The sequence below is a fragment of the Arachis ipaensis genome, chromosome B9 (assembly GCF_059453495.1).
Source record: "Arachis ipaensis isolate K30076 ecotype BB chromosome B9, ASM5945349v1, whole genome shotgun sequence".
Classification (NCBI taxonomy): Eukaryota; Viridiplantae; Streptophyta; class Magnoliopsida; order Fabales; family Fabaceae; genus Arachis; species Arachis ipaensis.
The window spans coordinates 135,441,008-135,466,846 of record NC_142444.1 but is presented as its reverse complement, the minus strand read 5'-3'; the positions used below and the strand labels follow the sequence as shown (position 1 = coordinate 135,466,846).

The window sequence follows — 25,839 nt, the reverse complement described above, 5'->3', positions numbered from 1 at the left end:
GTAATATCAATATTCTAAAATATCAATTATTTAGTCCAAAATCATATAAAAATCTTTTTTATTTCACAACTACCAAGTATATGATTTAAATATAGAAAATAATCCAATAATTATAAAATTGGATAATAATCATAACTCGTCTCAAATCCAATAAATCAAGAATTGCCTTAATTATCTTTAATAAAATAATTTCTGAAATTAAGGCTATAAATAACTATATGATTTGAGACTTACGCATAAAAAGACTTTTTCAAAGGTTCTGGGTCTTACACATATTTCTCTGTGATATGTGATATGTGTTTAGGGTCTTTGTGATATATGTTTCTGAGATTGTGTGCATGTGTGTGCTTTTTGACTTATGATTTCTTTGTAGTCTGTAGTTTGTTGTGACTGTACATGTGTGCTTTCTGATTAATTGCTCTCTGTATCTTTGGTTTGTTAAAGTTGTTTGTATTTTGGGGTTTGTTGTTGTTGGCTAAGTATGACATAAAATGAACTTAATTAACTACCTGACCCTACTAAAAACTCTCCAGTTCTTACCCCCTCTTTTTATCCTATAGATAGAAATAGGAGAACCTTTCCATGATCTACCAGAAATTTTTGCTTACGAGGACCTCGACCTCAACCACCTGTATATACTCTACGACCTGTCAGAGAGAAGGAAAAAAAAAAGACCATATAGTTGCTGTTGTTTTGACGACACCCTATGTAGTCACATTTGAAGACCTAGAGTATATTCCCCTCACTTTTGTGACCTTAGAGAGACTAGGATTATAGAAAGAATTAGGCTAGCTTGTGTATCAGTTTAGGGGCTTTTTGGACAGGCCAAGACCTGGAATGTCATATGTACATATGTATATAAATATTATCTAGCTATGATAGAAGTGTTATCTATTCGTACGTGGTTAACGATGCATGATTGTAGACTTGAGTCTTATATATATTTAGATGGTTAACTATATTACTAATATTATATACTTTACTTGCTAGCTTTCTATAACTTTGTGATGTATGTTTTTGTATTAATGATTTAACATTTTTAAACAAAAAATTATCCGTAAATCGACAATGTGTTAATTACGATTAGACTCATATTTATTAAATAATAGATAATAATTAGGAAGACAAGTTGGTACCACTCAAATTTCGGTATGAAAATTAGACTGTTACACTTACACTATACACAACAGTCACAAGCACACCTAAACAAATAATCAAACTTAAAATACTAATCCATAGTTTCAAACACCTAATTTCACCTTCTATTGTGTTAATTCTCCATGTTAAATTCATTTTTCAACTATCATCATTGCTTGTAGGTTGTGCTTTACCCACTAAACTTTGTTCTTTCTCGGCATCTGCCCACATAAAAAAAGATCACACCACATTCTCTCATAACTCTGTCAATTCCTCAACAACCGAGAAAAAGAAAAATATTTTAGCATACCCATCAACAAAAGTATCGGTAGCAACACATTGAAGAAGAAGATGTTGAACTTACATTATAATGTAGACACCTATAAAAGGGTCTCTCAAAATTGGCATTCGTCCCAGACCATCAAAGCACTGGACGTATTCCACCACCACACCAATCAAGAATCTTTCCTAATCTCCCATGATTAAGGTTCCTCATAGAAGCGCCATGAGAACGTGATCGCGCAGAGCTCCCTGAAGCTTGGCTTCTTGAACTCATCATATCTTCAGCAAAGTTTCGAACATTTTGGAAAAAGAGTGCTGCAAATCAGGTTTTTAACATCTTTAGAAGGGTTAAACGAGTAAAATCAACTTTTACCACATCATTCAACCGTTACACATCCACCTTGACAAGGTGAATGCCACGTGGATTCACACTTTGACAACTTAACGTGCCACATTAGATCTTTGTCAACGGAGATAACTCTAGGGGTAAACGTGAGTTACGATCCAATATTTGGAGTCTTAATTAGGTAACTTAAATTTGGGGGTTGAAATTGAAGTCGAGTGAAAATTCCATGAGTCAAAATGAGGTTTAACTCGAGATAATAATATGTGGGTAAAGTACTAAATTAGTTCCCTACGTTTGGACGTAATCTTGTTTTGGTCCTAAAGGTTTAAGTGTCCTATTTGAATCTAAAAGAATTTCATTTAGCTTCAATGTAGTCCCACCATGAGGTCAAAGTTAAATCATTAACAGAATGTCCTATATGATAGCAGTACAAGAACAAATTTGATAATCTGGAGAACAAGTATAAACTCCAAAGACACAAAATCAATCCTGGATGCATCAATACATTTTACAGTATAAATCAGATATGGCTATACTTATCTCGTTTATATGGTAGACGAGATAAGTCACTTAATAAAAATTCGTAAATATTCTCAAATTAATATATATTCGTAATTAAAATATTTATTTTATTTATTTCAAAAAATCCCATATGTACTGCTGAATATCTTAATTCAAAATATTAAATATTTAATTTCTCAATTTAGAAAATCTTCATCCCGGAGAAAAGAGTAAAATACTAAAATCAGTGAGAGAAAAAAAAAAAAAAATCAAAAACGCAAAGAGAAGAGTCCTTTGGCGCTTCGTAACTATGCACAGTTGCACACCGAATCTGTAACTCACTGACCCACTCACTCGCCTGAACTCGTGGCAACGGCGGTGGTAGTAGAGGTACACCGGCACAATGGGAGACCACCATAACAGTGGCCGAATCTCCGCCATTTTCAGGGCCGCAAAGCCACTCCTCCCTCTCAAAAGACCTTCTAATTCTTCTGCCTTCCCTTCTCTCCAGTAATTTCTCTTCTTAATTTATTTAGCGCTCGATTTCCTATTTCTTTTTAAATTAGGTTCATAAATTGCAGATAATTTCGCTGTAATCTGATTCTGAAGTGTGTTTTTTATGTTTTGCAGAATGAAGATTGGGTGTGAATTTGATGCCCCTGCAAAGAGGGTTCCTCTTGGAGAGATCCAATTCAACACGTGCCACAATTCAACGTGGAATGGTAGTTATGCTCGTGACAATGATCTGAGTGAGGGGAAAATGGCGGTTAACGCAGTTGGCGGCGAGGAGAGTGAAAAGGAGAATGCTTTTGGATCGTGTTTTGATACTCTTAGGAAGGAACCAGAGTGCTCTAAGTCAGCACCGGATTATTTCTCGGCAACCGGACTTTTGGATGATGATTTTGATGAGTCCTTCTTGGAAGAGATTGATAATTTGTGTCAGCAGAAAGCCGCAGAGAAAGAGGTAGGGCGGAGTGAGTTGCTAGATTGTAGCCGGAGCTGCGGCGAGGTTGTTTTGAGAGAGAGCAATGATTTCGGCGATGCTGTTGATCTGAGTATTGATTCTATGGCTGTAGGAAGTGGTGAATTTGTTAGCTTTGGGGTTGATTTGGAAACTAAAGAAGAAGAATTCGATGCTAATAGAGATAGTTTGAAAAGTAGGGAAATGCCGGAGGAGTATTCGAATTACTTGCAAAACCTAAATGAGAGGCAGAGAGAAGCAGCTTGCACTGATATTTCAACCCCTTTGATGATTGTAGCTGGCCCTGGAAGTGGAAAGGTGTTTTAGTTTTTATCTATTGTTTGTGGTCCATTGCGTGTTATTTCTTTCTCTTCTGTTGATAGTTTTGGTATCTGGTTATTCACATTGATGCTGAATTGCATTAACTTTTTTTTTTTTTGCACCAGACATCGACAATGGTTGGTCGAGTTTTGATGCTGCTTAATGAGGTGATATGAGCTAAATATACTATGCCCTTATCTTTGATTCTTTGCCACCTTTCCCTATCTTCTGAGTTTATCTGTTTCCACCATTTGCATATATTTAACAAAGTTATATTTTCTGATAAATATCTGCAGGGCATTAGTCCATTGAACATTCTTGCAATGACGTTCACAACAGCAGCAGCTTCGGAAATGAGAGAACGAATTGGAGCCATAGCTGGGAAGGCAACGGCTAAGGAACTCACAATCAGCACTTTTCATTCATTTTCCCTACAGCTGTGTCGTTCACATGCAGAAAAGTATGTTACCCTGAATTTGATGGACTGATGGAGATTTTTCTCTCACTTACTGGAACTAGAGTTGATTTTTCTTTCTATCTGAATGGTAATTATTGCAGCTGTCTTTATTCATAATCCATCCATGATTTTGCTAGAGAAAGGGGAGGAAGAAGTAGAACAAAAGAATTAAAAACTAACGAAAACATATTAAAAAGTTACGTGGCACTTCAGATTTTACTATGTTGCTCAAGTAATTCCTAAATTTATATTGCAGGATAGGTCGTACATCTGAATTCTTAATATATGGGCAGGGACAACAACGAAATGCAGTCATTGAGGCCATTCGATTATTAGAAAATGGAAAAAATAGGTCAAAAGATGGTGCATCGTTGGTTGGTGAAGAGTCCAAAGGCGTACTAACACCCAAACAGTTCAAGGATAAGGCAAAGAAATGGCAAAAGTTTGTGACTCAGGTTTGTGGTTCTTTTTATAGTTCTATTATTCATTAGTATAATCTGCCTTGTACAAAGAAGTCTGTCAAAAAACTTGATAGTTCTTGACCTGGGACATTTTATCCTACATATGGTTAAAGAGCCGGAAGGTTCAGCTGTTTGGTTCTATTACATGATTAGGCTTTAACTTTTAAAACTGTCCTTTACAAGGCCACATTAATTTTTTCACTGAACGAATAAGGGTCTTCCTTTTTGAAAAAAAAAAATTCTTTTCTTATGCTGCTGATATGTTAATTTGTTAAATTTTGGCATGGTCATATGTAATACAACATTTCAGGCCAAAGCCTCGGGAAGAACTTCTGCTGATTATTGCGAACTGGGCAATGAGATAGGCGTAAGCTAATAAGAAATTTTTTTTCCCGACAGTTGCATGCACACACAGACACAGACCCTTGTTCTACTTTAGCAACTCTAATTCTTTGCCCTGGATTTTAATCAGGCTGAAATTCTTGTGCATTACAATAGCATATTAAAATCTTGTAATGCTCTGGATTATCATGACTTAATCAGCTGTTCAGTGAAGCTCCTCACTGATTTTCCTGAAGGTAAGTCTTTTCTGAAACACAATTAACTAAAATCTCTTCACTTGTTACATTTGGTTGTGCTAACATTATGCTCATCTAAATTATTTATTAGTTTTCAGAGAGTGTCAGGATTCATGGAAAGCCATTGTTATTGATGAGTTCCAAGATACCAGTACCATGCAATACAAACTTCTGAGGATTCTGGCCTCCCATCATAAAATAACAATTGTCGGTGACGATGATCAGGTTTAAATATTTTATTCTTATACCCGTAGAAGTTTGAGAAGTTGGTGGTCACATATCTGTACATTTTTCCCCGTCTAATTACTGGTCTAACCAATGTCTTTTTTGCTTGACAGTCCATTTTCAGTTTCAATGGAGCTGATGTTTCTGGATTTATGTCCTTTCGCAAGGATTTTCCTAACTACAAAGAGGTGTCTGTTGTCCTTGTGACATGTTTTTATACTACAGTTTACTCATAATTGGATATGCTGTATAAATTGACAGAAAATTGCACACGAGATAATCTTATTAATTGTCTGCACTAGCGAACTTGCATAACTTACCTTTTTAACTTCAGATTAGGCTTAACAAAAACTACCGGTCCACACGCTGCATTGTAGAAGCTGCATCTTCTCTTATTCGAAATAATGCTAAGCGATGTCAAATGAAGAATGTTCTTACTGATAACTCTTCTGGATCCAAGGTACTTATGCCTTGCTATGCGCTGTTTTGTAAAGTATGCTTTATAGTTTATAGTGATTTTCTTGTTGATATGGCAAAACAACTTTGATAATAATATGCAGATAGTTGTAAAGGAGTGTAACAATGAGGATGCACAATGTGCATTTGTTGCTGACAAAATTATAGAAATTTCATCTAGTCATTCAGAAACTACCTGTTCTTTTGGTAACATTGCGATTCTTTACCGTAGGCAGGTGAGGTTGTTGTTGCTTGCTATTGTAACTTTGTGCAAAAGTAATTACCCTACATTTGACTGAAGGAATGGTCTTTCGTACTGTTTCTTTCTGTTTCAGATATCAGGAAAAGCCTTTCAAATTGCGTTTCGTGATAGGAAAATACCATTTAACATTCATGGGGTGGCTTTTTACAGAAAAAAGGTCTTTTTTTTTTCCATTTGAAGTAAAAATGATGATGCTTGCTAGTTTACAATTGTTAATATGTAAGTGATTTGTGCTTTGAATACTATTCGATCCAAATGTAGTAACAGATAACATGATAATTTAGGTTGAGATTATCAACAATTACATATGCTTCATCCCACCTATATTTCCCAATCTGTGCTAAGAAATCAATGAACTTCCAAAATTGGCTGAACCATTTAACTGGTATATAATTCAATGGAATGTGATGGACTTCCATATTATGTTTTCCTTGCTGTCTAAAATCTAAACAAGTGTACATTGAAAATTGACTGGATGATCCCTATATGGGGTACACTCAATTTCTATATTCTTAAGATCTTGAAAATTTTATGTTTATGATATAATAACTACATACTTTGTGAATTATTGCCTCTTTTTCTTTGCATGCATGTCATAAATTGTTAAATTTTCCTCTCTTATAACAGGTGGTGAGAACTATTATTGCCATGCTTAGAACAGCACTGCCTGTTTGTGATGATAGCTCATATATCCGTGTCTTTAAGGCTTTACTGCAATTTGAGAAAGATCAAAAAAAGAGGGTACAAGTTTTATAAAGATTTGTAGTCTTAACATGCTTAAGAGAGCATATACTTTTGGTTGCTTTCTATATTTTCTTCAGTTTATGGAAATCCTTTCAGCATGTAGTTCCAATTAATTTTTCTATTTGCAGGTGATTGATCATATCAACAAGATTTCAACTATTAGAAAATGCAGTTTCATATTAGCTGCTAGTGACATATTTAGTGCAAAGATTTCTGGTACCTTTAAAAGGTTTGGGGAAAAAAAATATTCATATACATGTGTTTTTTGCATTCTTGTTCCATTGTATAGTCTTGAAAACTAGTTGGTAATCTTGGTATAACGACTTTTGGAGCTCTCACTGATTATAGGAGTGAGCTTACCCATGGAAGGAAGGTTCTGACTACTCTAGAGATGATATCGAAACTTGTTCTCAGGGTAAATGTTCTCTATAAACTATTATCTGTGATCTAATATATTGATGTTCGAATTTTGTTTAACATTTATTAGTCTACAAAGTGAAGAAATTGTGGGATTGTTGTTTTTGTACCTTTCTTCTTCTCATAGTTTTCACTTTTACTTTGTAAGAGAGTATTCTTTGTTCTCTAATTATTTTTCATCTCTTCCTTACTATCATCTGACCTCTTAGAAATGTCACATGGCTTCTGAGTGATTAACGTTCCTTAATGATCCAATGATTATTCGACTTTCACCTTTCATAATATAAATTTCTCTCACTTGAATGGATGCCTTGGCTATTTGATGACAGGAAAAATCAATCTCAGCTATCATAACTAGTGTGGCAGACTTGATACCCGAGGTTCGTCTTACCAGACAGATGGAATCATTTTCTTGACATGTGATTATTGTTATTATTTTCTTAAAGTGGTGCAATCTGCTGATTTTTAGTTGTTTGAACTTGTTCTTTTTTGTTTTTAACTATATTCATGTATTTTGTTGGAATGTATAACATGTTAAATTTAAAGTTCTAAACTTAAGATAACATCTCATACATAGTGTCTCTAACCCCACTTGAATAATGCTAGATCAGGGAGGAAGGATGCTAGATTATCTTTGCAGGGTTAGATATCTGTTGGTTGTCCAATTTAATCATAGGATATACTTTGACACCATCTTAAGATTGTGGGTAGTTCCACTCCTAAAGCTAGCTCAACGGGGAAAGGATGCTAGTCACTTGGCCATATATCCTTGAGCAATGTAGAACTTAATTATAATATTGTATAACATCATGATTTTCAAGTTAGAAATATGAGGTCACTATTCCGTATGCTTTGAATTTAGAAATACCTTCTGGAGAAACGGGCAAGTGTTGATGTTGATGGAGGGACATTGCTGAATGAAGACTACGATATCAGATCTGTAAGTATTTGATGCAAGAATAAGTTCAGGATCAACTATCATTTTGTAGTTGGGAAAATGTTGTTGTATTTATATATGCTGAAATAGTATTTTAGTAGTCAATAATGTTTATATATCTTTGCATTTCTAGGTAACACACTTTCTCTACAAAGTTATGCATAGCCCTCTTCCCTACTTTGTTCTACTTTGCTTCTCACTTAGACATTCTTACCCAGTTTTCTTCATACATTGCTTGAATTGCTCCTTTATTCAGGTTCGTCAATACTTGCTGGATGATGTCTCTGAGTTTTTATCTACTAAATTTCTTGAGATAAAAGAGAAAAGGGAAATATCAGAAGACAAAGGCTGCAGTTTTATGCTGAAGGCATTCCTAGATTTTTTATTTGAGCGCGAAACAGAGAACTTTCGTGCTCGGAGGAAGGATAATGAAAATTCTGTGACATTGACAACCATTCATCAGGTACCTACATAAAATAGTTTGTGAGAATTGGTATTATGCTCCAAAGTAATCCATGTTTAATCTTCTTTGACCTGCACAGGCAAAAGGTTTAGAGTGGGATGTTGTCTTCATAGTTAAGGTGCATTAATCAAATATTGATTCACAGCGAAAAGGTTTTGCAGTTTACAAGGTAGATTCGTCTTCTCAGCACTTAGTCATTGCTGATGATTTGTTATGTAAAATAGGTAAATGAATCTGAGATTCCTCTACTACATGATTACAAAGGCATTATAAAGGAGACAGGGGCATTAGTTGAGGTAAATTCTTATTGCTTAATAATTGGATGAATTATGCACTTATTCCTGTCCTTTACTAAATTGTTTATGATTCCAATTCTCAAATGGTTTTAAGGAAGAAAGACGTTTGTTATATGTTGCAATGACGCGTGCTCGGCAAAAGCTTTTCATTCTCCATGTTATGATGGACTCAAATTGGCAGGTTTGTTTACCATTACTCGAGCTATTCTCCCCCCCAACAAAAACCACAAAAAATTCCCCTTTTTTTTCTTCTTTTTCCGAGTTGTCTAATTTTCTCTCTTCGCAGATGCTTCAACCTTCACGATTTCTGAGAGAAATCCCCAATCATCTTTTAGAGGTTCAGGTACGTCATGCAAACTATTGTGACTGTTTATCAAGCTTTGGATGTGGTTTAGAGTCATTATTTATCGTCACAGGAATTATTTTTCCCTCTAAATCTTGCAATTCCCTGTTGCATCACATCAATATATAATTATGCCCTCAATGAATAGTATTACATACTTTTGTAGGGCGAAATGAATATACAAGTACAACTAAAGCAAGAAGCTGTTCAAAAGGAAAATGCCAAGCTTAATGCCAATGAGCTGCTAAAAGAGCAACAGTTTGAAGAAGAGGTGGTCCCCATGCCTAATGACTTACTCAATAGTCATATTACCGAGTCTTCCAATGAGCTTGCAGAATTTGAAGAGGCAAACAATGGGAATACTTTCTTAAGAAGGTTCCTCTTCCATATTGTGAAGTTATATTATACCATCATCTCTTGCGTATATAAGCAGTAATTGATTTTGAAAAACTAGTTTTGTTAATCTCATGTTATGTTCCACAGATTCAATGTTGAGGACAGATCTGTTGTTTCCCATTTATTCCATAAATGGGCCAAGAAGAAAGCATTTCAAGATCAAAAGAGATTGCTTGACAAGGTGATTATAATGCGGGGTACACGCAGCGCGCAGAATTTTATGTTTTCCAGAGCTGAGATTTTCCATCTGAAAGATTTAAGTAATTATTTTCAACTTGTGATTTGTTTCTCAAAAATAATCAACCTAATATAAATTGTTTCCAGTTGATCTATCGGAACAGCACTTTGAATATTGTTAAGGCCATCTCTGCGATGATTATTATAGCATGAATAATTTCTTTTTACCAAAATTCTAGCTTGGATGTAATATGAGAATCGGTAAATGATGTAATTTCAGGGATGGTGCCTTATGAATTTCTGGAATTCTCTTAAATGCACACATGACGAATATAAATAACCTTGTTTGGCAACTAAAGTCAGTTCTCCTACTGTATATACAGGTTGGTTTTGTAATTGAGGAACGCCTTAGAGATAAGAGAAACAAACACAAGGTCTGGCAAGAACTGTAATTTTTACACTGCTTGTTTTTTACTGCCTATCAGGCTATCACTATCTTACATATTTGTTTCACATTTTTAATCATGTGGTATGGCATTCATTTTTGTTTGACATTTATTTTTACTTTTAAGAGCATGAGCTTATATTTATATTCAGGATCTGCTATACATTTCCAATACCGCAATTGGAATTGATATCGGTAATTACTTAAGATGAAGGGGGTGTTTGGGTTTATATGCTCATCTTCAAAAAAAATATGTATCTAAATCCCTTTTATCATGCAAAATACTTGCCTAAGGCTACAGAAGTCTGTCATATATTATTCTCACTACCTCCATTGTTGTGTTCAAGCTTGTGAGATAACTGGCTATGCTGTCAATATCTTTTGATATCTGTTTCTCATTTCCTTTTTATTTTTATTTTTTTGGTCAGGATTTGTTGAATAAACTAAAGTTGTGTTTATGCTCTGAGGAGGCATTTCAGTATGCTCAACATGTAAGTGCCTTTTGAAGTTGCTGAAGCCAGACATGGCTTCATTTCTACAATAATGGCAGAGACATTTTTTTCAAAAAAAAAATGGTACTATTATATATCTTGATTGAAATCTGATATATCTTTCCTTGCAGGTTTTGAGATGGGAGCAAATCCCTGCTGATAAACGTGCTCATCTTATGAGGGAAAAACAGGTTTGCTGTACCTTCAAGAATACTTAACCAAATTATTCAAACCCTTCCTATTTATTTTCCTATATTACAGGGTGGTTTACACAAAAACTAGAGTTGATTTTGATACCCTAATATAAAATATCAAGCCATGAATTTTCACGTTGTTTCTGATATTGAAGTGTGAGGTCTGAGTATATTGTATTTTTCAGGAACATTTCTTGAAGCAGAAGATTGAGAATGCGATGGGTTCGGCAGCACCAACTGGCAAACAGGTAGAAACTTTTTGGTGAATGGACATATTAATCTTCTCATGTCCGTTATTTCTGGTACATTATTTTAATGAATGACAAAATATAAAGATATTCACCTTGAGAAAGTTCATGAAAATATAAAGTCTGTTTGTGTGTGCAATTCTAATAAGTTGTTCATTCTGAATTTCATACGCTTTTGCCTTGTTTTTATGAGTATAATTGCTCAATATAATCTTAACCTGGTTCCTCTACAGTGGACATTTGAGAGAATAAAAACATTTTCTAAACCGTTCACTACCTATTAATTTATCCCCATATTTTTTTGTTTTGTTTTGTTAAATACAACCCCAGATTTTTTATCAACGGTTCACATACTACATTTCACTTTTTAAATTGCAACTTGCATGATAGAGGAGAGATCTGAAATCTTAGGGATGTAATAAAGATATTATTTGTTTGGCAGATTTCTTATTTGAAAAAACTAGGTTGCACGGTGACCCCTACGTCAAAGCTCCATGCGTCCCATCTTATTGAACAATACAAATCATTGTAAAAAATTTAGAAGTGCCATCTTTTATTTCCCCTTTTTCGGCCCCTTTGTAATGTATCCGTGAGTATTGGAAGCCCAAGCTAGTCCTCAACCTTGTATAATATATTTCCTAGGCTGCATCCAACTTTGGTGAAATATGTGTATAGATGTGCTATTTTAACTTATATAATGTAAGGTTAAAATTTTGCCAATTTCTATGTTATGGACCAATTACTTTCGTTACTTATCAGTTTAGATCTCTTCATATTTACAATGCGTACATGTTATGAATTCTGAAATAAATTGTTTTTAACTTTTCCAAACTGTTAATTATTAATGTATCAGAAATTATTAGACAAAAATTATTATGGAATAGGTTCATGAATTTGGATCCTTTAGAGTAAAATAATTGACAAAAAAATATTATGGAATAGGTTCAAATGAATTTAGATTATCTAAAGTAAAAAATTAATAAAAATGAAAAATTAATTACTACTAAATTTATCACTTTCATTTTATGATTCTCTTTTATTTTAATTCAAAGATGATTAATATACTTTTTCATTTTATCAATCTCCGCATTTTAAAGGAGTTTAATTTAGTTTAAATATATTGGATTATTGTCCACATCCTCGATTATGATGATACATTTTGTTTCAATTTAAAATTATAATGACTTAGAAGATGACGAATTTTTTATTTTTAATATTGGAATAGTAGTGGTGTTTTTTTAAAATGTGGATTGTCGGGGTGTTATACTCAAATGTGGAATCGTTTAACTAGAAAAGCAGAAATCGGACCGTCCGATTTATTAGAGGTACAGAAATCAGATCGTCTAATTTCTAGAGGTACAGAAATCGGACCCTCCGATTTGTGTACTTCCACAGTTTTGAAAAACACTAAAAATTACAATGTTAAGGTATATCACCATTTCTACTTCCATAACAAAAAAAATTAGCCAAGGATGACATCTTAAGAAAATATGAAATGTTTTCTAGCTTGATGTTTTGTATATTCAATGGGAAAGAGAGAGACAGATGCCGGATAAGAAACATCAACTTTTAGTAGATTGTCAATGATCAGTTTTCACCGGGTGAGTTCTTTCTACTCTTGCTGGTAGACATGGAACATAAAGTTGGAAACTAAAATAAGATAGTACTTCAGTTTTCCCCCATATTAGATCTTTACAATTAAAATAGAACATGGAACATAATACTAATATAATTCTTAAAACACCATAGGCCAAAGCAGTGAGAGAACCTTCACTAGTTCTTTTTTAAAGAAAGAAAGAAATGGGGAAACCAATGGCTAAATAAATACTCATTTCCTTTAAATCCAAAAATTAGTAGCTTAAAATGATCGAATACAAATATCCTATAACCTAAAACCGATGAGTTCAAGAAGGCAGTTCCTTCCAACTGCGCCCCTCAAAATATAAAAGTATGAATCAAAGGCCAGGAATAGACTCGAGATTGTACTTTTCTGGAAGTTCAATTTCTCTTCTCTCTTGTAATTTTGTCTTCGTAAAGCTATCAAGCTTTTGCAGGTATGTTGGATTAGGAGGTGGGCTTGGATTGCTAATTCTGCTGGCGAGAAAGCGGTGGATCAGACCCCTAAGAAAAGGGGCCATGGTTTCTGGTTCATATTCCAAGTAATACATGATCCCTCCCATGCAGAGAGAAAATAAGAAGACCTGTACCAGTTGAAAACATAAAACAAAAGAGAAAATTTCAATCCTCTTAACATAATGGGTCATATAACCCCAAAAATGACGAAAACATGCATCAGAAAGGGATTAATTATGTCATACATAAATGAGTGGTTTAGCCATGGATAGAGAATTCCCTTAATTACATTTTTAGTTCCTAAGAGTTAGACATGATACAATGGTTAGGTAACTTAGGTTGTTGCCTTGTTCCCTAATCTAAGCCTAAGGGTCGGAGGTTCAAAATCCAAGACACAGTTTTATCACTTTATGTCCTCAACCTCATGCACCAGGTCACCCTTTTGTTAATTCTTGTTTTTCATTTCTTAAATTCCCTTAAATAAAGTTCGTACATCGTCTGATTACCTAGATGGACACTCAAACTAAGACAAATACCATAAGACCTCAAAAGCAAAAATGAGTCTCATAACAATTCAGTGTGAAGTAACTTGAGGCATACCTCAGCATTCCTGATATCTGGAAGCAGGTGCCTGTTAACCAAGATATACCATAATGAATCTACAGCTCGGGGAAGAACATATAAAGCTAGTTCACGGCGCCTCTCTTTTTTCTCCAATAGCACTGATAGTGCAGCTATTCCACCTGATATCCAATATAACATCTTGTGATCTTTTGATGCAACTTTCCTATATAAACACACAACTGCCTGGAAAACCAAAAAATACTTTAGGAACAAGAAGAATATCACATTTGCCCATTAGAAACCAACAAGAATAATAACAAACATACACCTGATAAATTCCAACAAAAGCAGATAAAAAGGATGTGGAGCGAACAGCGCCTTTAATGGCAAACCAGAAAGTGCGGAAAGGCGCATCAGTGAACTGAAAACAAAATCTTCATCATGAGAAAGAGAATGCCCCAAATAAAAATGTCAATGACAAAAGTTAAATATGTTATTTTGTAAGTTTGGTAAGAAATACCTTATGTAGGCGCAGAACAACAAATGGCACAAATGTCAAAGAGAAGTAAAGTGGAAAAGTTTTTTTAAACGTTGCTGATGTTGCCTTTGCTTGATGAGCTAAACATGAATTTGTTCCAGGATGGATGATAGAACAGGGAATAATGGAGGGAAATTCTTCTAACTTTATGTACTCAGATTTTCCTACGCGGGATAAGTAAGCATGCAGTGAAGCAACGTCAACTGCCTGACCTCTACAGTTTTCCCTTATAGCCTTGTATACAGGTGCTGCAACAGGCCCGGTCTTCTGAATAAAGTCCTGATAGGATTTTGGCAAGCTCTCAGGACGCATGACGAAGCCATACATAACCTAAAATCAATTTTGATTGACAAAATCATCATAGGAACCCAATTTAACATGACAATAGATGAGAAGTAACAGATTTTTAGTCAGATACTTTATGTATTGACTTCTTGGTGTTCTTCAAAATCTTGAAAGATTTGAATACCTGTGCACAAGATAGGGCAAAGAGCAAAGTATCTCCATGTCTCCAATGACTTCCCCAAAGGTGGAACTTGTTCTTGGATTTTGCAGAATTATAAGCACACTGATATATAATAGTATGTATAAGATAAGACTGGTGCCTTCAGATCATTTTGAAATATGATAAGAATGTTAAATAAATTGATGTAAGCCTTCAAATACCTGAGCTACCCTAGCCAAAAGATATAGTGCTAGTGTACGCCTCCTACTTGAATCATTTAATGCTAGAATTGAAAAACCAGCAACCGAACCTGCTAAAATTCTGCTCCATCATCCCCTTAAACGAAGTCATAAATAAGCAATGTGTGCAAATGTCAACGGCGCAAAATAACATTCAAGCATTTACATACAGCAGAATGAAAAGCTTCAAAAGAGTTAACTAACTAAGCTACAAAAAACATTGTCATTACTGCAACTTACGCATTCCATGGCGTCTCTTTCTTTCTCAACTTCCGCAGCAAGCATCTAAGCCCATGATATGATCCAGTGAAACCACCAAAAAGTAGACCAATGCGACATGCTTCCTCCCTAACTATTAGATCTTTTTCCGAAACAAGTTGCTGCAAACAAAAAAGACATGCATATGATCATATGGTTTACAATTTGCATTGAAGTACAGCATGTAAAACACATAAATGGACAAACACAGTATATCTCCATTTGTGCAATCCTGCCACACAAATATTACCTAAAAACAACTGAAAGCTACAAAGCTTCAACCAGCCCACTTAAATATTACCCAAGAAATTTGAAAGTGCAATTATTTCAACACCTAATTTTTTTCATTCACAAGAACACAAACCATCCTTAAAAAAATAGTCTTCAATTGGACACTGAATTTCCGGGGAGAAGATACTGACTACTTATCAAACTGACATACAAACGAAGAATTCAATTACAACACCAGCCACATGAAATTGAATCAAAGGTTCGCTCCCATGACTATACATCAATGTAAAACGGAAATTCAAACCCTAATTTCATGCATGATCATGAAATCTTAGATATGATCAGAATTAAGATTTAACGGACCTTAAGATCGAGGAGGGAAGCGTAAGACTGGCCGCGAACGAGCTTGAAGGCGCGTAGGAGGATGCCGATGCCAACCCTGACGCCATACGAGAGAAGGAAGGTTTGGCACAGGTTACCGATAGCGTGGGCGATGCACGACTCGTCGGGGCCGTGATCGCACGGAGGCAAACCTGCCGTCGGCGAGCAAGGGGGTTGCTGGTGGTGGTGGAGGGCGGCGGCGCGTCGCTGGCGGCGTTGGAGCTCCTGGATGGCGTCGCGGAGGCGCTCCTCGGCTTCCCGGAGGCGTTTATCTGCGTCGGAGTTGTCGGAAGGCGGAGGAGATGGAGGCGACGGCGATTCCATCGCGAAATGGTTGGAGAGAGAGTGTGAGTGAGAAAGTAAGAAACGTTTTTCGCTCAATTTGCCATAAAAATCCAGAGAGGGAGAGAGAGTGTGTATGTGTGTGTGAGGATGAGGTGGTTGTTAGTTAAGGTTCTTATATAAAGAGACTTGTTAACAGTAACTGATATAAGAGAGATGTTGGATTTCATGAGTTTCTTTCATCTGATATTCTGATTTGATTTTTTGCGTTGGACTTTGTTTTCTATTAAGCAGCAACATCCCATCGTAATCCTTCTTCCCTTGCGTACTTGTTAATTATTACTGTTTTATTTTTCACGTTTTTCTCACTCCATGGTTTGCTTTCTCACGTGTCATCTGATTTATTAGTGTGTCTTTAGATTGTGGTTGGTCAATCGAATAAAAATGATTTTATAAATTTGATTTTGAATAGAATTAAGTCTGTGTCAATATAATTTATATTTGACAATTTTATATTAAAATTAATTTTGATAAAATAAATATTATTTAAATAATATTAATTAAAATATCACTTTTAGATAGATAATTACTAAAAAAAATATGACATTAAATTATAATGTTATTTTTTTAATATTTTTTTTATATATTTTTATATAGTATATTTTTAATATTCTCAATACTCTTTTTTAGTACGTTATACTTTTTTTTATTATTATTATTTATAATTAATTTTTTGTTTAATTTATTTTATCTAATGGGATCAATAAATTATATTATAAAAAGATAATAATAAATATAATGCACAAAAAATACCATTATAAAAATATATAATATCAAACAAAAATTAATAAAAAGTATAAATAATAAATAATAATAAAAAAACTCATATATAAAGAGAAATAATAAAAATTTTATAAATAATACAATACTATGTATAAAGAATAAAATTGGTAAAAGAAAAATAAATATTGAATGTCCATGGCTAAAAGCCAATTAATATAACGCAGAAGTTAAAAATTATAGCTTTTTGTATACGTGGTTTTTTTTTTTTGAATAAAATCACTTCTGCCTTTACATAGAGAAAAATTTGCCAAACAAAAAAAGAAGCTTTTAAAAAGTTGTAACGTACTTTTTTTTTTTTAATGTGTTTGTCAAACACACCCTTACTTATAGGTTAGATTATGTCTTCACTTTTGAGGAAAAAAATTTATTATTTTATATTTAGATAAATTTTTAAAAACAAAATTTTAATATAAAAAATATTATAATATTCAAATGTACTTTATAATCAAAGACAAAAGATAATATCATATTTTATAATATATTTAGTTTAAAAGACAAATAAAATATATATTATACATATTTTTTAATCAAATTTTTGTATCAGTCTCTAGTTAAAACATATGGAGTCACATAATTTAGAGATCATTTTAATAATTTTTTTTACCCTTAATATATTTTGCAAATACTAAAACTTGTTCTTCTTTTATTAAAATTCTAGCTTCGTATTCTCTTTTTGGTGTTATTTCTTCTGACTCTTCCTCTTTCTCTATCTCTTTTTTTTTTCTTTATCTGTGTTACCTTAGCTTGGTCATTCCTAAAATTTACCTCCATTCTATGCTTATAGGTATCGTAACTGGAGAAGTAAGAATGAAAAAGATAAAAGGGCGAAAAAGATGAAGGAAGAATATGAGGGTGGAAGTAAAAAAAATGAAGGATTAAGAAAATGGGAAGAATATAAATGTGAAGTGAAGATAAATGTTAAACCAACTGGGATTTAATCGAAAAAGATCAAAAGGACATAGAGAAGAGTTTTCTTTTATTATAAAATAGAATTTGATCGAAAAATATTCTAATTTTTAAAAAAATCAAAAGGGTATATAATGTCTTTTGTTATGTATTTAGTTAATTGTATCTATCTTTTTAAATACAAAACAAAGATATTTGACAAGTTTTTGTCAATTGCTTCCAAACATAATACAAAGCATAAAAATATTAGAAATTGTCTCTGTTTCTTTGTTCTTGTATCTCTGTCTCTGTATTTTTGTCTTAGGTACAACATTTAAATATTTAAGACACTAAAAAGATAAAAACCGTAAATTTGAGCGACTACTTTAGAGATTTAGTTGGTATATGTAATAGAAGTATTAGAACCAAAATAATATTATAAGGATTTTTTTAGTAATTATTCAAACCAGTCTCTGAAATTTTAAAAATCGAAAGAATCTCAAATTTTAAAATATACAAAATAGTCTCTAACATTTATTTCTGTTAGACAATATAATCTCTCTGCTAGTTTGATGATGATTACTGATGTAAAGCGTTAACTCGCTATACATGGCCGTTAAGTATCCACATGTGTTAGACCAATCCCATGGTGCAAAAAAAATTAAAAACTCTTAAAACAGTTATTGAAAAATTCTAAACATTCTAAAACAATTCGTTTGAAATTTTTTATCTTTTTCAAAAACCAACGTTTTATAATATTTTTATTAATCAAAATAATAAAATATTATTAAAAATTATATAATAAATAAAGAATATAAAAAATAACAAAATATATACTAAAAGATAATTTTATTTATTAACTCTAAAATGTCATAAAAATATTATTTAATCATTAACCTATGATACCTACATAAATGTAATGTACAAACCATAATAATAACAACTAAATTTAAAAGGTCATTGCATTATGAAGGTCATTGTTTATATACTTAAACTCCTAAGATATTGACCAAAACTTACACATTTGACTTCATAGGTAATTTGGTTTGCATTGCATACAAATTTCGAAGTGTTACCCTTGTAAGCATTTGCACAAATATTCTCAATTGTTTATGTGAAAAATTTTATGTTAAATCAGAGTTCTTCTATCTTTTTAAATAATACTAGCACATTCTCTTCTTGATAATTAAAGAATGATCATTAATATGATATCTACAAATTAAATTAATATCTTGCATTGTCAAAAATAAATATAAATTTCTTTATTTTAAATTAAATTTTTTTTAGATCACTTTTTAAGGCTTCGACTTTTTGTTTCGACTTTTTCTTTGCTTTTTTTTCCCAAACAGTGGTGCTCAAAGCCTTAAGCATATTCTGTAACAGCATTAGGTCACCACTTTAAGTGCTCAGTCTCAAAGGTTACTTGACACTTTTACACCACAAGCATATGGTTAGGGAAAATCACTCTTTTGAGCTTTAGATCACTTTTGACCCTCCTAACCATTGTACTCAAAGTCTTGGACCTTTTTCTTTTGATTTTTCTTTTTATTTCTTTTGTTGTTTCTTTTGCTCCAAGAGTTAATCTTTTTCTTGTTTCAGAGATTCAATAATATTTTTCTAAGTTCCTGTTCCTCGAGAACCAATATACTCAACTCCAACATCAAATATGCACAGTTAATTTATGCATTCAGAAATAGAGGTGAGGCCACCATGTCAAAGCAACTAAAACACACAAGACATATATAACTCGAATCCTTAAAAACTTTATTATTACTCTTCTTCTTAAAACTTTATTTAAGTTTAATGGGTGGTACATGAGTAATTTTAAAAAAAAATTAATTAAAAAAATTTTAAAATTAACTTACTAAACTAGAAAGCAAGAAATCCTAACAGTGATCATGTAACTCAGAATGGGAAAACAGAAAATTGAATAAAGTACTGAAAACAGAGATAAGATAAGGGAGATAAGGGTGAAACTCAACCTCCTCAGTCATAGTAGCTACTGCTCTCTCCGGAGGATCCCTTCTGGAACTTCAACTCTTCCAACTCGTACCCCTGCTTCTTCTGCTCCTTAGTCAGCTTATGAAGGATGATAGACTGGTTTCTATATTCTTTTTTCAGTTGGTCCATGGTGGATATCAACTGTCCAATGGATACTGCCAGTTGATTCTAGTGCTCACACGAAGGGATACTTTGCTCTTGAGGCCATTCAAGCTGCTTCCTCTGAGGAGGGAGAACTGGCTTCTGAATTGGTGCTTGCCCAAGTTCCTGAGTGTGCTCCATGCTCTTCTTGGTGATTGGGTTGTCCACTGTAATAAATATATCTCTATCAATCTGGACTTTGGCCGCCTCACACAAGTGAGAGATGAGATGAGGAAAAGCCAGCCTAGAGAGGGTTGAGGTCTTTGCTACAATATTGTATATCTCCAAAGGGATTAACTGATGAACTTCCACTTCATTGTAAATCATAATGAAATGGATCATCACAGCTCGCCTCACAGTGACCTCAGAGCAATTGCTAGTAGAGAGGATGGAGCGTTGAATGAACTCCAGCCAACCTCTAGCAACTGGCTTGAGATCATTCCTTCTCAACTAGAATGGCTGACCCCTAGCATCCTTCTTCCATTGTGCTCCAGGGAGGCATATGTCTTTGAGTACTTGATCCAATCTCGGATCGGCTTGTACTCTCCTGTTGAAAGAGTGAGGATCATCTTTTGATGGAGGCAGCTTAAAGATTTCCCTGACTTTTTTCATTCCGAACTGCAGAGTCCTCCCTCGGTGTATGGTGTGCCAAGTTTTGAATTCAGGGTGCTCTTTCTTTTTTTTTTCCCGTCATCTATAGATTTGTATAAAATTCTCGGACTTTCAGAACTCCAACTTCAGTTACGGGGTTGGCCAGAATTTTCCAACCCTTAAGTTGAATTTGCTCTTGAATTTCTGGGTACTCATCAGCCTTTAATTCAAATTTTACTTCCGGGAATTCCTTCATCTTGCTAACAACATTGTAGTAATGTTCCTCATGAAGCTTGGTGTAAAACCGGTAGAGCTCGTAAGCAACTATTAAGGGAGCTTTTTCTTTCCTCTTTCTTAAGGATGATTCCCCAACCTTTGGTGCCCTGGAGAGTGAAAAGTAGAGTGTCCCAACACCAAACTTAAGACTTTTGCTTGTCCTCGAGCAAAGAAAAAAGGAAAGAAAGAGATAGGATGTAAGGTGAAAGGAAGAAAGAATATGAGGGAAGAGGTGTGAAAAGAGTGAAGGAAGTATGCGGATTTATAGTAGTGGGGTGGTGCTAAATTTGATCATGGTAGGGGTGAGGGAGAAATTGGAGTGAATACATGATTTATGGAGAGATGAGGTGAAAAGATATGAGTAGAATTTGTGGAGATATGATAAAGAAGTAATGGGGATTTAGGAGGATTTATATGAAGGAGAAAAAGTGGGGAGGATAAAAAAGATGTGATATTAAAAGATATGGATGCGAATTAGGAGATTTGGTTGATATTCAAATCATTGGTGAAGCTGCCCCCTCCCGTGGCGTTGAATGCCAGTCTGGCGTTGAACGCCGAGAGTGACCCCCTCCTTTTTTTTTGCACCCTTGGTGGTGTTAGACGTCTAATATGGATGTAAAATGCCCCAAGGGGACCAAATTGCACCAAGCAAACATCCAATTTGGACGTTCAACGCCCATATGCCCACACCCTCCCTTTGGCACTGAACGCTAGGATGGCGTTAGGCGCCAGTAGAGGGTTTTCTCCTGGGTGTGTTGTTTTGTTGTCTGAGTGATTCTGTCTCTGTTCTAAGTACTGTACATGATCACAAATGTCATAAAACCTAGGAAAACATTGAAAATTAGTGAAAAATAAAATAAGATAAAAGTAAACTAAAATTGAAATAAAATTGGAATAATTGAAAGGATACTCTTGGTTGGGTTGCCTCCCAACAAGCGCTTCTTTACCGTCATTAGCTTGACAATCACTACTGTCAGGTCAGTAGGTGGGTGGATTGCTCGCGAACAATCTCATCCCCTAGGTAGTGTTTTACTCCGTGGCCATTGACGGTGAATCTGTTGTCTGCATTCCAGTCTTGAAGTTCTACATGACCAAAGGGGGACACTCCAGTGACCACAAAGGGTCGTGACCATCTTGACTTGAGCTTTTTAGGGAATAGATTGAGCCTAGAATTGAATAGCAAAACCTTCTGGCCAGGCTCGAAAACTCTTGAGGCTATCTTCCTATCATGCCACTTCTCTGCCCTTTCCCTGTAGACTTTGGCATTCTCAAAGGCAGCATGCCAGAATTCGTCTAGTTTATTTAGTTGGAGCAACCTTTTCTCTCCTACAGTCTTGGCATCAAAATTCAGAAACCTTGTTGCCCAGTATACTTTGTGCTCCAACTCTACTGGCAAATGACAGGCCTTACCGTAGACTAACTGATAAGGTGACATTCCAATGGGGTCTTGAAGGCTGTCATGTACGCCCAGAGAGTATCATCAAGTCTCCTTGCCCAGTCCTTCCTAGAGGTGCTCACTGTCTTCTCCAAGATTCTTTTGAGTTCCCTATTGGAAACCTAAGCTTGTCCACTTGTCTGTGGGTGATAGGTGGTTGCCACCTTATGACGGACTCCGTACCTCTGTAGAAGTGAGTCCAGTTGTTTATTGCAGAAGTGGCTATCTCCATCACTAATCAGTGTCCTTAGGATACCAAACCTGCTGAAGATATACTTCTGTAGGAATTTCAGCACGACTCGGGTGTCATTGGTCGGTGATACTATAGCCTCAACCCATTTGGACATTGATGACTTGCATCATCTACCTTTTTTTCTTGCATAAAGAGAACCATAAAAGAGCATAAATCTCATTTGATCAGTACAATTCATGCATTATTTGATGAATATTATGGTACACTACTTTGAGATGAGTTATGCTGAATTTCAGGTGAAAAAGGCATCAAAAATGGGTAAAAGACAAATAAGAAGCTGGGCGTGTGAAACTGGCGTGCCAATTGGGAGCAAACGCCACAAAAATGCACTGGCGTGGCACGCCAGAAGCTAGGCGTGGCACGCCAGTACTAAAGTCTAGAGAAGAAGTCCAAGCATGCACGAGGGCGTGGCACGCCAGGGACTGGGCGTGGCACGCTAATACATTTTTCCAGAGAGCTACAATGGAGGACACAAGAGGGGCGTGGCACGCCAGATTGGGCGTGGCACGCCTGACCCACCATCTACTATGGGCATGCCACTTGAGCAAAGGGGCGTGGCATGCCAACTCACCACTCCAAGAAGAACCTCCACTATGGCGTGCCACTTGATGTCGAAGGCGTGGCACGCCAGCTCCAAGAAGCCACTTGGGCGTGCCACTTGAGAACCCAGGCGTGGCATGCCAAGCTTGAAGAGTTCACAAATCCATGGGCGTGCCACTTGAACAGCATAGCGTGGCACGCTGGTACAACAATCCAGAGAAGGGGTTGAAGGCAATTGAAGACTGGGCGTGCCACTTGAAGATGAAGGCGTGGCACGCCAACTCCTCAATCTCACTTGGGCGTGCCACTTGAGCAACCAGGCGTGGCACGCCAATACACAAAGGACCAAAAGCAAGGACTGGGTGTGCCACTTGGTATCGTAGGCGTGGCACGCCAACCCAAGCATGTCACTATGGCGTGCCACTTGAAGGCTGAGGCGTGGCACGCCAACTACTGGAACCAAGACAAGATCATGGGCGTAGCACGTCAGCCTTTAGGCGTGGCACGCTGGTTTAAGTTTCTAGAGAGGATGAAGGAGGCCAATTACATAGGGCGTGCCACTTGGTATCGAAGGCGTGGCACGCCACTCACCATTCTTCACTTAGACGTGCCACTTGAGCAACCATGCGTGGCACACCAGTGTCATTTAGAGAGCAAAGAAGCATTGGGACATGCCACTTGAGTTCGTGGCGTGGCACACCAAACAGAGGAACCACTCACTCACAAAAGGGGCGTGGCACGCCAAACCCTGGGCGTGCCACGTTAGTGCAACTTTCCAGAGAAGCTTAGCCAAGCATAGAGCAAGAGTGTGGCACGCCAGACCTTGGCGTGGCACGCCAGTTCAAGTTTCCAGAGGCAAAGAAAGGTGGAAAAAGGCAAAGGGCGTGCCACTTGAGTTCGAAGGCGTGGCACGCCAACACAAGAATTCCATTAAGGCGTGCCACTTGAGTTCGAAGGCGTGGCACGCCAAGGTTGATAGAGAGATGAGCGTGCCACTTGAAGGATTGGGTGTGGCACGCCAAGCTAGAAATGAAGGGCACGTGACATGCCAGAAGAGCGCCAGCCACACGCCAGCTGGGAAGTCACGCTTATTGAGTGTTTTCTTTTCCCTCCAAAATGTAATTTTCCTTTTTCACTTTTGTAATTCTTTTATTTTACTAGGAGTAGTATAAATACCCCCAAGGAGTACTGAAGAGGGGGTTAAGCAGTCAGTTTTAGATCCACTTTTACACTTCACTTTTGAGTACTTTTTGAGCCATGAGTAGCTAACTTCCCTCTCATTGAGAGAGAGAGCTCTGTTGTACTTGATGGATTGATAATAGTGAAATTCTTCTTCTTTTCATCTTCTCTTTGTTGCTAGAAGGAATTTCGTTCTTAATTCTTAGTATTCAATCATCTTGGAAAAGAGATTGAATGCAATTGGGTTTCATGGGAACCTTGGGAAAGGAAACATGGAACCATGCTTGAAATTCCTTCTCACACTTGAGTAGAATCTGGGTTTTGGTGTTTGGATATGTGACATATAATCTTCCCTCTACTTGGACCTATAATGGTGTGTGGTATAATCAGAGACCAAGCCTATCTCTCTTCATGAGCAATTAGACCAAGGAATTGGCTATTGATTAAGATATGAGAGATTGAGTCACCAAGGGATTGGGGCTCAATCAATCACGATTGCCAAGAGGTCAATAAGTTGCATGATTGAAGAGGATATAAGCTAGATTTGATCCAAAGAGACAACATCTCCCAATCTCAATGAATTTCCCCATTCTTATCTATCTATTTCTTTACAGCTTAATTTTACATTCAGCAATTCCCCATTCCCATTTACATTCAAGTCATTTATGATTCTGCACTTTACATTCTGCCATTTATATTTCTGCACTTTATTGCTTTTCTTTATATTCTAGTCATTTACATTTATGTCATTTACAATTCGATTGATCCACTTAACTAATTCATAAATTAATTAAAACTGCTCGAATTTGCCAGTCTCTGTGGATACAATCCCACTCTACTGTGGGTTATTACTTGACGATAATTTTGGTGCGCTTGCCAAAAGAACTAATTCACCAATTTTTGAATGGGGTGTGAATTTTAGTCATCAAGTTTTATGGCACCATTGCCGGGGATTGGCTTAAATTTGACAGTGATTAAATTGATTGGAGAGCTAGATTAAGCAATTTAAATTCCTTGTTATTTTAGTTCTTTTATTTAGCGCCTTTCATTTTTTTTATTTTATTTTGAGTTCTATCTCTTTCTTCTTTGATTATTCTTATTCATCATCCATATTTCTACTCTTCTAACTGTTCAATTAATTGCACCACTCACACTAACAACCACTCTAACAAGAGTAATTTCTTCATTCATTTTCTTTCTTGCTTTTTGCTTTGTTGGTTGTATGACAGGTAGGAGAAGCGGGGTTTCAACTTCCTTTGATTCTGAACCTGAGAGGACCTTCCTTAGATTAAGGAGGGAAGCAAGAGGGAAGGGAGTCATTGGTACTGAGGAAGAGGAAGAGTATTTTGAAATAGACATGGAGGAGAATATGGAGAACCACCATGAAGAAGAAGCTCACAACCATGCTAGAGAAGGCCTAGTGAATCATGATGGGCAAGAAAGGAGAGTCTTAGGCTCCTACATCAACCCAAACCTAGAAAATTGTGGTAGCAGCATCCTGAAGCCAACAATTCATGCCAATAATTTTGAGCTGAAGCCTCAGCTC

At 35.7% G+C, this 25,839-nt stretch overlaps 2 protein-coding genes across 5 annotated transcripts; one reads left to right on the top strand and one right to left on the bottom strand.

Annotated features, from left to right (window-relative positions):
- Nucleotides 1–2,476: 2,476 nt before the first annotated feature.
- Nucleotides 2,477–11,858, top strand: SRS2 (P-loop containing nucleoside triphosphate hydrolases superfamily protein). 4 transcript variants are annotated; one of them, XR_015899711.1, is made up of 29 exons: nt 2,477–2,776; nt 2,897–3,545; nt 3,674–3,715; nt 3,845–4,008; nt 4,262–4,460; nt 4,777–4,833; nt 4,939–5,044; nt 5,136–5,269; nt 5,383–5,457; nt 5,604–5,729; nt 5,830–5,961; nt 6,061–6,144; nt 6,615–6,728; nt 6,860–6,960; nt 7,080–7,146; nt 7,478–7,528; nt 8,011–8,088; nt 8,342–8,548; nt 8,628–8,666; nt 8,773–8,844; nt 8,939–9,025; nt 9,131–9,187; nt 9,354–9,562; nt 9,671–9,843; nt 10,144–10,194; nt 10,634–10,696; nt 10,828–10,887; nt 11,076–11,138; nt 11,581–11,858. XR_015899711.1 is itself a non-coding variant. In XM_088499031.1 (29 exons), the coding sequence occupies exons 1-29, from the start codon at nt 2,670–2,672 to the stop codon at nt 11,668–11,670; spliced, it is 3,378 nt and encodes a 1,125-aa protein (XP_088355157.1). In that variant the 5' UTR covers nt 2,477–2,669; the 3' UTR covers nt 11,671–11,858. The 4 variants fall into 4 exon arrangements, 3 of the variants coding, with proteins under 3 accessions (XP_088355157.1, XP_088355159.1, XP_088355158.1); XM_088499031.1 differs by having other exon boundaries at nt 9,671–9,764; XM_088499033.1 differs by lacking the exons at nt 10,634–10,696; nt 10,828–10,887; nt 11,076–11,138; nt 11,581–11,858 and having other exon boundaries at nt 9,671–9,764; nt 10,041–10,177.
- A 1,081-nt stretch (nt 11,859–12,939) lies between these two features.
- LOC107618685 (Mitochondrial import inner membrane translocase subunit Tim17/Tim22/Tim23 family protein) lies at nt 12,940–16,528 on the bottom strand. Its single transcript, XM_016320814.3, has 8 exons — nt 15,850–16,528; nt 15,238–15,377; nt 14,980–15,079; nt 14,783–14,881; nt 14,296–14,643; nt 14,104–14,196; nt 13,812–14,018; nt 12,940–13,339 (listed from the first exon to the last, which is right to left on the bottom strand). The coding sequence occupies exons 1-8, from the start codon at nt 16,189–16,191 to the stop codon at nt 13,094–13,096; spliced, it is 1,575 nt and encodes a 524-aa protein (XP_016176300.1). The 5' UTR covers nt 16,192–16,528; the 3' UTR covers nt 12,940–13,093.
- Nucleotides 16,529–25,839: the final 9,311 nt, after the last annotated feature.

Bases quoted from the DNA above. Each gene is read 5' to 3' on its own strand.
- SRS2 (XM_088499031.1), top strand. From the start codon at position 2,670: ATGGGAGACCACCATAACAGTGGCCGAATCTCCGCCATTTTCAGGGCC. The intron at 9,563-9,670 runs GTTCCTCTTCCA...TATGTTCCACAG, and splicing joins GGGAATACTTTCTTAAGAAG to ATTCAATGTTGAGGACAGAT. The intron at 11,139-11,580 runs GTAGAAACTTTT...TTTGTTTGGCAG, and splicing joins CAGCACCAACTGGCAAACAG to ATTTCTTATTTGAAAAAACT.
- LOC107618685 (XM_016320814.3), bottom strand. From the start codon at position 16,191: ATGGAATCGCCGTCGCCTCCATCTCCTCCGCCTTCCGACAACTCCGAC. The intron at 15,378-15,849 runs GTCCGTTAAATC...TTTTGTTTGCAG, and splicing joins CTTCCCTCCTCGATCTTAAG to CAACTTGTTTCGGAAAAAGA. The intron at 14,882-14,979 runs GTATTTGAAGGC...ATTATATATCAG, and splicing joins TTTTGGCTAGGGTAGCTCAG to TGTGCTTATAATTCTGCAAA.